The 11476-nt window shown below is 39.8% G+C and overlaps 1 protein-coding gene across 1 annotated transcript in view; it reads right to left on the reverse strand.

Annotated features, from left to right (window-relative positions):
- Positions 1–8932, reverse strand: part of LOC306766918 (signal transducer and activator of transcription 4-like) — a gene marked incomplete at its 3' end in the record, with an annotated part of 33289 nt that extends 24357 nt beyond the window's left edge. The window contains exons 1-3 of the mRNA XM_079254776.1: positions 8907–8932; positions 8650–8838; positions 2483–2618 (exon numbers count right to left, since the gene is read on the reverse strand). Of these exons, the coding sequence (XP_079110902.1) occupies positions 2483–2618; positions 8650–8777 (264 nt within the window). The 5' untranslated portion in view covers positions 8778–8838; positions 8907–8932. The remainder of the gene's footprint in view (positions 1–2482; positions 2619–8649; positions 8839–8906) is intronic.
- Between the last annotated feature and the right edge of the window lie 2544 nt (positions 8933–11476).

Raw genomic sequence — 11476 nt, forward strand, 5'->3', positions numbered from 1 at the left:
TTTATATATATATATATATATATATGTCTATGAGCCTGTCTCTCACTAGTCTGTGTGGCAGTACTGGTTTAGTCATTTCATAACTCTTCCTGAAACTGTAGAGCAGAAATTATGTGACAATGAGCAAACATAGTGATGGATATTTGGGGTAAACTATGTAGCGTAGTTTGACATGTGTTGACCCGTAGGACCAGACTGCAGGCTGCTGTCCGGGTCCAGGAGTAATTACTGACCCGTTTGAACATCAATCTTTACTTTTAGTTTTAGTTTTCTTTACAATGATTTTACTCTCATTGTGTGGTCCTTTATGATCATTTTATGTTTTCCCTCACTCTTTTCCCATTCTGTGTCTGGCCTCTGTTGCTGTGTTTGCACCATAGACTGTATGTAAAAGATGGGCAGAGCCTCCATGACGTCACCCGTAGGTCTCTGAAGAGCTGAATTGAAGCTCGGTGGGCGGTTCCTACCATCACCATCTTGGCAGGGGCATGCGTGTCGTCTCGCCCGGATAATACAAATATGGGCAAAGAGATGGAGCTGAGAGGGGGGCTGTGAGCGTCATGGTGGATGATTGACATTGCTAACCCGGAGATAATCAAAAGGACATGCCCCTAAATATGCCGAATTTCAACATTAAATTACTTTTAAATGGGAGAGTTAAAAAAAAAAATCACTCCCCCCACAGTTGTCATGAAGGTAAACCTGACCTATTAAACCTAAAATGGGTTTTTGAACCAGGCAGTAAACATGTTTATTTCTGCTGTAAACATGTTTATTCCTGCTGTGAAGTTGGTCTTTTTAACATGGGAGTCTATGGGGATTTGCTCTGTTTTGCAGCCCCTAGTGGATGAAGGGGGAACTGCAGGCTCTGTCCATCTTTCATACACGGTCTATGGTTTACACGCATGAGTCTTGAACATTATGGGCATATTTTAGGTGTTTACCAGTGTGCTATTGTTACCATGAACACATTCATGAATGTGGCTGAGGATTTTAAAAAAAAAACTACAACTTCAGAACACATTTAGGAAGATTAAAAGAATATAAAAATAGATATGTAGTATATAGAATACACTGGTGAACGAGGTCTGTCGTTTGTCATGTAGTTTGTTTAGTTTAGTTTGTTTGGTCATGTAGTTTTCATTAGAGTTGGACTTCTTTCTGAAACTCTTCCAAACAATTCATACTCACTTCATAAACTTTAATATTTAACATAATGTAGTCCTGGAGAGTCTAAGATCTGGCTTCTGAGCTTCTTACAACAAAAAGACTGACACGACCTAAGGGTGCTCTCACTGGAAAGTCCACCGTTGAGAAGATCAGCAGCGGTGTCGAATGTTTTTTGCTTGTGAATAATATTTCTCTCTGTACAACGGTAGAGTCCAGATTGGCTGGACGTTACCTCACAATCCTTCCCAGTCTGACATCTGATGTGTTTTCCTGGTATTGTGGTTAAACACACCTGAAACCAGCAACTTGTTCGGACTTTTCTCAAGATGTTCAGACTTGGAAATGATCAATCATCCATTTTATTTGATAAACTGTCACGACGGTGGGGACGGTGAAGGTGTGGACCCAAATGCAGAGACAAGGGAACCAGGATGCGGCTTTCCAGAAGATTTATTGTAACCCAGGGGACTAAAGCAACTAACAAACTAATGATCCCGCAACCAACAACTAAAACTGAGGGGTATAAATGCACTGGGTAACCAAACAAGAAACAGGTGTACTGAATGAGCTAAAACAAGACCAGGTGAACTTAATGAACAGGAAAAAAAAACAAACAAACAAGAGAAAACAAGAGGGAAAACTACAAAATAAAACAGGAAACCCGAAACCAAGGCACAGCAAAAAACCAAATCATGAAAATAAACATCTTCTAACGCTCTGAAGTCTAAACGAAGAAGTAATGACAGACATATTTATTCTGTGTTCTGGATGAGCTTTTATATTGTTGTTCTGTAATTAATTACCCCGATATTAAGATGTGGAAATGGCAGGATAATCGTTTTATTGTAATACTGAAGTCACAGGACTGAACGGGACTCAAACAGGAATCTGTCACGCTATAATTTATAACCCTCTCTCATTTTTCCCAGCTGTATCAGCATGTCATGTACCATGTTTTTAAAAAGCCTAGTTTGGTCATATTTCCTTAGATTCACCATTTCAAACCACTGGCTCCCATTTTTCCTGCATCATGACATGCATAACAAAAACACATCGGAAAGCGTCTGTTGGTGCTTCCTTTGTTTTAGCTTTTCTGCTCTTCTCCAGATGTCTAGAAATGTCTAGAAACATTGAATCTGCCTTTTAGAGCACATACAGAAAAAAACGTTGGAGCTACTTTTGATTACTGGGTTAACTGGAATGATTCAGAGTCAGAAATTCCCGGTGGGACGTGAGATGGCGACAGATAGCGAAAGATGGAACTTTTCCCGTGAAAAACCAGGACATGAAAGGATGAAGGACGATGGTGTACCTGCAGCTGCTGTTGTATGATTTTCATGTTGTGTCTTTGTAGGAAGTTCTGTTCCTGCGAGCGCACCTTCTCCAGCTGGGACAGCAGGTTGGCGAACAGCACCGCCGCCACCGAGTCATCATTCACAGCCGTGTCCCTGAAAAAGCAGAATTCCACATGAAAGACAACAACTGCTTCGTATCCACAGGTAACTACGAACTTATTCAAACATGTGGACATGTGGCGTTCCCCAAGGCTCAATGTTGGGCCCATATTGTTCCACATCTACATGCTTCCACAAGTTCAGGTCATGCAAACAAGCAAAAGATCAGATTATAATTATGCTGATGACACTCAGCTCTATGTTAAAGTGATACAAGGTGCCAGGATGTTCCAGAGCTTTCTTCAGCTAAATAAAAGTCTGAAATTGTCTCTGGAGCCGAAGATGAGCAGATCATTGTCCAGCTTTAGTCAGCAACATGGAAAAAAAGTAAATATATATATATAAGAGCGTCACTTTGGACACTGAGCTAACAGGAGGGACCGAAATCTGCCTTTTACCATCTGGAGAATAAAACTAGAATATGACTCAACATGATTTAGAACAAAAAAAACTTTATCATCTGTTTTCAGCAGTCTTCATTACTGTAATGGAGTTTTTTCTCTAGAAAATCACTAAGACAACTGTGCTTAATGCAGAATGCTGCTGCTCCTGTCCTCACAAAGACCAGAAAAAGGGAACACATCACTCCAGTTCTCACATCTCTACACTGACTTCCTGTGAGACAAAGAGCGGATTTTAAAATGTTGCTGCTGGTGCACAAGTCCCTGAACGGTGCCTTAATGTGACCTGCTGGCGTCATACAACCCAGCGAGACTTCTAAGATCATCTGGTCAAATCTGCTTTTCATCCTTAGAGTTCAAACTCAACCTTCAGCTTTTCTGCTTCTAAAATTTAGAACAAATTAGCGGAAAAAAACTAAAGTTTGATCCAAACATTGTTCTGACAAAATGGATCCTGCAAGAATGACAGAAAGAAAACCAAGAGTTTTCTTTTTTTATCTGTTTTCCTGATTATGTACACTGATGATGATGAAGTTGACGACAGTGATAATGTTGATTTTGCACTTTTTTTTCTAATTATTTTGCAAACTGAGTTGATTTGTGCTTGAAATGTGCTGCATAAATTAAATTAAATTAAAAATACTGTATTAATCCCCAAACGGAAATTCAATAAACTTAAAGAAATAAAATAAAATAAATAAAAATAAATAAATACATAAATAAATAAATAATAATAAAATTAAAAAGTAAAATAAATAATAATAAATAAAATAAATAAATAATAAAATAAATAAACTTTCATTGTTAAAGTGGAACTATTATGTGCATTTCAGACTAATTTATTTTTATTTCTGAGACCAGAAGGGCTGGGATTGATCGAGTTATTGTCACCAATGGCTTTATTTACTTCAGACAGACCCTCTCCGTAGGCTGTCAGATCAGCCTGTGGACAAAACGAGTGGATTGAGACTCTTCCGCATTAAGCCCCGCCTCCCGCCACTGCACTACATCGAGAGCGCGCACCGCACCTGCTTTCGCCGTCATTGTAACGTCTCATAAACAGAAGGATTAGGCTGATATGAACTCAATAAAAAAAAAAAAATACAAGGTCAACACACATCATACAGCCCTACATGTTGGAACCTGAATCAGAGCCTGAAAACGAAGTGGAAAACAGCAACCCACAGCAACGAATGCAGCAGGATGTCTCTCTTTGGTAAACTCACCAGCCATCGTTGGAAATAACTTTATCCCACGTTTTCCACCCGCCTGATGTATTTGTACATGCCCTTGTTAACCAGTAGAAGGTAACCAATCACCGAACCTTATCCCCCGGGACGTCACAAGGATTTCCAAGTAGAAAAAACTCTCTAAAACTACGTGTTTTTCGTCGCCATGGAAACCGAACGGAGAGAGTGCTGGAACTCAAACTCAAACATGCGTTTAGGTGATAAAAAACAGTACCGTTCACATGTCTGATGTGGATTCAACACTGTAGCACTGTAGAAAGCTCAGAAAACTCCAAATACCATCATAGCAGCCCTTTAAGAGCACATTAACTGACATGCAGCAAACTAAATAAAACGGGGAGGTCTAATTTTGGAGATGCTGAATAGTTGTTTCTTGCTGACTTTGTAGTTGGATATAGCTGACTGAGTGTGTTCCAGATTTTCTGCTTATTGAAAACGACTTCATTCAGGAAGTGGGCTGATCATAGTGAAGTTGTGGGCTGTAAAACCAAAACGATGAGCTGAAAGACACCAAAACAATTTGGAAAATGTAATGATGTGACGTTTCATGTGTTTTTCTCAGTTTGGATTTCCTGTTTAGTAGCTGTTTCTCTGTGTCTTGTTTCCTGGTCAGCCTGGATCTTTGTTCATTAGTTTCACCTGTTCTGGTTAGTTCAGTCACATCACCCAGTGTCTCATTTTGTTCAGTGTATTCATACCCTTAGTTTTCTGTTCTCCTTTGTGGGTTCAAGGTGTTAGTTTACCTCTATTTACATATATCTGCAGGACAACATGTCTGGCTGAGAAAAATCCTTCTATCAATCTGTATTTTCAGTTATTTATAGATTTTCTGTCAAAAAAGGACAGTTTTCTTCCAATTTAATTAAAATTATTCATCAGGTTTGTTGGCATTTTGAGTTTTAAGACTTTTAAAAATGTGATATGGTACAATCTTTTGTTCAGTGGAGATAACAGGATAACAGGAGCTAACCAGCTAACGGAGGTAAGCGGACTAAAGCTAAGTCACGTTAACCGGCTAAAAAAAGCGGTTGTTCTACGTTCTTCTTACTTGAAGCGGGAGATTAGGTACCTGTCAATCAAAAGGACAGGCCCCTAAATATGCCGAATTTCGAGATTAAATTACTTTTAAACGGGCGAGTTAGAAAAAAAGTCACTCCCCCCACAGTTGTCATGAAGGTAAACCTGACCTATTAAACCTAAAATGGATTTTTGTACCAGGCTGTAAACATGTTTGTTTCTGCTGTAAACATGTTTATTTCTGCTGTGAAGTTGGTCTTTTTAACATGGGAGTCTATGGGGATTTGCTCTGTTTTGGAGCCCCTAGTGGATGAAGGGGGAAACTGCAGTTTTAAGCACTTCCGCATAGGCTTCACTTTTAACCACCGAAGGCTCCGTCCATCTTTCATATACGGTCTATGACTGAGACCTACAGACAGAGGCCTTCTAACTATCCCACAGCAGCAGATCAGACCGTAACAACATCCTCAAATGGTGGCCCACGGGCCACATGCGGCCCAGAACCAACTTCTATGTGGCCCAGCTTATGTAAAAGAATAAAAATATTAATCAAGAACTTTCAGTCATTCCTACGCTGATTAAGTCCCCTACAATCCTACAGTTATGAAGACCATGAATGCAACACTTGGTTGCCTAGCAACATTAACCCCAGCGCGTGTTGTGTTTTCAAGTTGTTAGAGTAGCGCTAGCTAGCATGTCGCTCTCTGTCCCAAAACACAAAATTAACAACAAAAACTGCAGATTTAACCCTGATAAGTATTTGTTTATTTTTTCGTCACATTTGAGCACATGTGTTTAAAGGGGTGCTATGATGGTATTTGGAGTTTTCTGAGCTTTCTACAGTGTTACAGTGTTGAATCCTCATCAGACATGTGAACGACACTGGTTTTTTATCACCTAAACGCATGTTTGAGTTTGAGTTTGAGTTCCAGCACTCTCTCCGTTCGGTTTCCATGGCGACGAAAAACACGTAGTTTTAGAGAGTTTTTTCTACTTGGAAATCCTTGTGACGTCCCGGGGGATAAAGTTCGGTGATTGGTTACCTTCTACTGGTTAACAAGGGCATGTACAAATACATCAGGCGGGTGGAAAACGTGGGATAAAGTTATTTCCAACGATGGCTGGTGAGTTTACCAAAGAGAGACATCCTGCTGCATTCGTTGCTGTGGGTTGCTGTTTTCCACTTCGTTTTCAGGCTCTGATTCAGGTTCCAACATGTAGGGCTGTATGCTATGTGTTGACATTGTATTTTGTTTTTTTATTGAGTTCATATGAACCTAATCCTTCTGTTTATGAGATGTTACAATGACGGTGAAAGCAGGTGCGGTGCGCGCTCCCGATGTAGTGCAGTGGCGGGAGGCGGGGCTTAATGCGGAAGAGTCTCAATCCACTCGTTTTCCCCGCAGGCTGATCTGACAGCCTACGGAGAGGGTCGGTCTGAAGTAAATAAAGCCATTGGTGACAATAACTCGATCAATCCCAGCCCTTCTGGTCTCAGAAATAAAAATAAATTAGCCTGAAATGCACATAATAGTTCCACTTTAATATGCGATGAGTGTGGGGCGGTGTGTAAAGATTATGTGAGGAGGCGCCACACGGAGAAGTTTAGTTTGATATGAACTTTTTATGTTAAAAGTTAGAAGAAAAACAGGCTCTGACTGGAATTTTTATTATTTTATTTTATGCGTTTGCCCTTGTCTTCTGGGACTGAATTTAAAATATAAAAATTTATAAACTGCTTATTTTTCAAAATGTAAATGTGTCTTATTTTATCTATTTATTTTTACTGATTTATTTTCTCGTACTTTATTTACCGGCTCTGATCATTTTTTTAATTTGAAAATCTGGCCGACCTGAACATCTAATTGAGTAGCCCTGCCTTACTTTACCTGCTGCACTCGGACAGACAGGACGGCTTTAAAACCTACATAAAACTGGCTTTTTTCAGTGGGACTGTTCTTCTGTTGCTCTTCTGGACACCTTGTTGCATCTTAGCTGGGGTGGCTACTGGTGGCTACTGGTTTTCTGGCCCCACAATGACACAGATGTGACTGAAAAGCAGAAAACACATCTGGTGTGATGTAGCTATGGTACACGTACTGTTGAACTGCATGACTGTGTTTATTGTAGATAAAAAGTAATCCATCTCCTGAGAGCTCAGCTGCTCGTCTTGTTCTTTGCACAAATTCAATATGAGATGAAAACCGACCCTCGCCTTCGTTAGATTTGCTTCATGCAAGATAATTTAAGGCTTCAGCTTTGGGAAAAGAGGCATCAGAAACGTGTTTTCCTCTGCAGTAAAATGTAAAATGTCCTGCTTTTTTTCTGTTCTGACCTTACTTCTCCTGTTTGGTCGGGTTTGCCTAAAGGACATGGTTGCAGAAAGTTTGTGGTTTGTGAGTGAGGAGAGGCTTCTTCCTGGCAAAGCATCCAAACAACAAAGCTGTTCAGTCTGTTTCTAACTCTTCTTTCAGGAACTTTAACATTTAACACGCCAGCTGAGATGTGGACACTCTGAGATGCAGATCTGAGAGTTTCAGCAGGTTTGACCTCAGAGTGAACTTTCTGGGAAGACTGGAAGTTGTGTTAAATGTTCCTAATAATGTTTTAATCCGTACATCGACTCTGAATGGTTTGGAAACTATTTTATAACCACTTCCTGATTTGACAGCAAGGATTCTGTCTTTAAGCTCACAACTTTAGTCTCTCCTCACTGGCATTGTGTGAAAACTGGCAAACTTTTACAGATCAGGACCAGTTCGTTCACAGCATGACGGCTGCTTTTCCTCTGAGCCGTGTGAACATGGGACAGGTGTACCGAAGGTTTTCTACTTCTGCATTTTGTCATCATTTATGCTCAACAGATAGAGACGGTATAATGTTTTGTTTCTTTGTTTCCATGATAATAAAGTTGTAGCATTCATGCTTAGTTTGTGTGTGTGTTTCCTTCCATATACTGCACCAGTATATTTAATCCTAATTTTTCCCTTGTTTAGATCCCTTTACTGTTGTTCACCCTCAGATTTTCTGTCACATGAACAATAGCATCTAAAAAACCTATTTAATGGTACAGATCTGAAATATGAATGTTCAGATAAATAACTTCATGTTTATATATTATATCTCGCAGTAATATCATATAAAATTATCTTCTGAATATTAAAATAATATTAACATGAAAACTGCTGCATGACTCCACTCCTCTTTTTTATTCTCATAGAATCATTTTGGCATCATATTAATGTAGAAGAGGAAAGATAAATAGTTTTATTCTTACTGAACACGATCTGGTCCACAACAGAAAATCCACGCAGGACACCTTCACAGCTCATGCACGCGCACCACGCAGAAACTCACCAGTCCTGGGACTCGATCCAGCTGGCCAGACCCTGTCTGATGTCCATGGGGAAGTTATCATCATACAGGTAGTCCACGTGCTCCAGGAGCCTCATCTCCAGCTGCTGGACCTGCTTCCATTGGCTCATGCTGCTTCACGTCCAGGAAACGTAAACACGTTATTTATCCGCAAAGATGCGCGCGAGCCAGCTGTCATTAATCACATCCAGAAATCACTTTCTGTCAGAACAATCCCTGAAAGTCAGTCTGTTTGTTACCTGAGATGTTTCTTCCCTCCGCAGCTCAAACACATGCGCGTGCTTCCGCAGATGACTTTCACTCTGACTGCAGCTCAGATCAGGAAGAGCTCGTGTCACAGAGGAGGAGGGGGGAGAGAGAGGGAGGGAAGAGAGAGAGATAGTGAGAGAAAGGGGCAGATAGAGACAGAGGGGGGAGAGTGGGGGAGAGAGAAAGAGTGAAGGGGTTAGAGAGAAAGAGAGAGACAGCGCGCGAGAAAGAGGGAGTTTGGGGAGACAGAGAGAGAGAGAGAGAAGAAGAAGAGAGGGGGGCGACGGACAGAGAGAGAAAGAGATGGGGACACTGAGAAAAGGAGGAGAAAGAGAGAGAGGGAGGACGGACAGAGAGAGGGAGGATAGTGAGACAGAAGGGGGAGACACAGTGAGGGACAGAGAGAGAGGGGGGAGAGAGAAGGAAAGAGAGAGAGAGACTGCCTCAGGCACAGGAATTCAACTGCTCAGCCTCCATCTAAAGTTGTCTGCTTCATTCTAGATGAATTATTTACATATTAATATTAGGTATTAATACTAATAACAGACTTTATTTGAGGTTTTCTACCAGAAGCGAACGTGCTGGACATGTGATCAGTGGAAGCTGCTGGTAAAATGAGAAGGGAAAGAACATTTCAGGTTTTAATTCCCACAAGAGAATCAGACTCTGTTCAATTCAGCTTCATTTGTAAAGCGCTAATTCACACTCAGTGTCAGTCAAGTTTATTTTCATCCACTTATAATCTGATTAAAACTAATCCATATGATCCACATTAAGTCAGTTTATAAAGACTAAGTTCATTAAATGAATTCCTACCTTACTAATCACATACAGTGGATTTACACTGATAAGCAAACCTGCTAACTGCATCAAATCTTCTCTTTAATTCATCCTGAACTGCACAAGGCGACTGTGGAGAGGTCCCAGCAGAACCAGAACCAGGGAGGAAAGCCACCTGCCTGGACCGGGTCCAGAGTACAGGAAGAAGGGTCAACAGCACAGTTACTCAGAGACAGAGATGAAAATAGAAGCACAAAATGAATAATGCTGATAATTAACCAGAAATTTCTACATGGAGAGTAAAGAGAGCAGACAGTGGAGCCCAGTGGACATAGGGATGTCCATCAGCAGCTTCCACCAATGGCATCATCAGTAAAAGGATGTTCAAGAGTCACCAAGCCAGGCCCAGTAACAAAATGATCAATAAGGAATACTACAAGCCTGATCTTAAAGCTAGCGCAGGTCTCTGCTTCCTGAAGCCAAACTGGGAGCTGCTCCACAGAGAGGGGTGCGAAACCATTTTACTTTCTGCACTTGGAGAATCTGGTAAGCAGGAAACACAGGAAAACGTCTCTACACAAGGAGCAAGGCTGAACACGATAACAGCAAATAAAATCTAAACTGTGATTAAAATAAATAATGTAGACAGTCTGCAGTAGATTTCCTTTCTGGTGAGCCGATGCCACACTGTGGTAAACATGAAAATATTACTCATTCTTAATTATTCATTTACATTTTAACATATTATTCTGGATTAAAACTTTTGACGGTTCATTTATGGTTCAAGGCTATTTTCTTTTAAATAGAGTGTTGCAGAACTATTGCTTGTATTTTTGTTTGCATTGTATGCAGTGTCCCATAAACACGTTTTAAACTACATGTAAACACGTAGCATTTTTTAAAAAATGGCTGTATTTTAAGTAAGTCTTCATAATTAAGAGATTTTGGAGACTTAAATCGTTTAATTTTTCGTTTTATTCTAATAGGCATGTAGATTGTCGTGTGGTGTAGTACAAGTTCCGACCACAGGAGGGCGACACCGTTAGTAAAGCGGGGTGCGAGTCATAGACATAATATATACAGAGACGCCTCATTGAGCGCTGAAGAGTGAACCAGCATCGCCGCCATATTGGATGGGTCTCCGCTTTCGAGTCTTGCTACAGAGTCAACGTAGTTTCCCCACATAACTCGCCCAACGTGGAATACCTTGAAACATGAACTCAATCTGTTTTACAAAAGCTTAAAATTGATATATATATATAAAAAAAAAATCGCCCAAGCTACCAAACTTTATTCTTTTATTGATAAATACGATCTAAATTAAGTCCCCCTACCCCTTACAAATTATCTTTTTATTTATCATTTGTCTTCCATTTTTATTTTTTTATCATTCACACATAAAACTTTTTTGTCCCCTTTTCTTTCTTTTCTTTTCTTTTTTTTAAACAAGACATTAACTTGTTTTTTTTTAGATCTTCTTGAAGATATGTTCACACTGAATTTCATTTTGTGAAAAGGTTCAATTGTGAACTTGTATTTTTATTTGTATTCTTTATATGTATATATGTATTGTCACAATAAAGTCTAATAAAAAATAAAGAAAAGTTTCCCCACATAACTGTTTTCTGTCGAACCATGCATATATTTTACACACAAACAAAGCACTTTTCTACATAATTGGTTGATAAATAATGTTAACACAGTGAGTAATCTACTAAATGCAAATGATAAACTTTACTCCTATGAGGTGTTTATGGAAAAATACTACATTGAAGCTTCA

This window comes from Telmatherina bonti (genome assembly GCF_933228915.1).
Source record: "Telmatherina bonti genome assembly, chromosome: 15".
Classification (NCBI taxonomy): Eukaryota; Metazoa; Chordata; class Actinopteri; order Atheriniformes; family Telmatherinidae; genus Telmatherina; species Telmatherina bonti.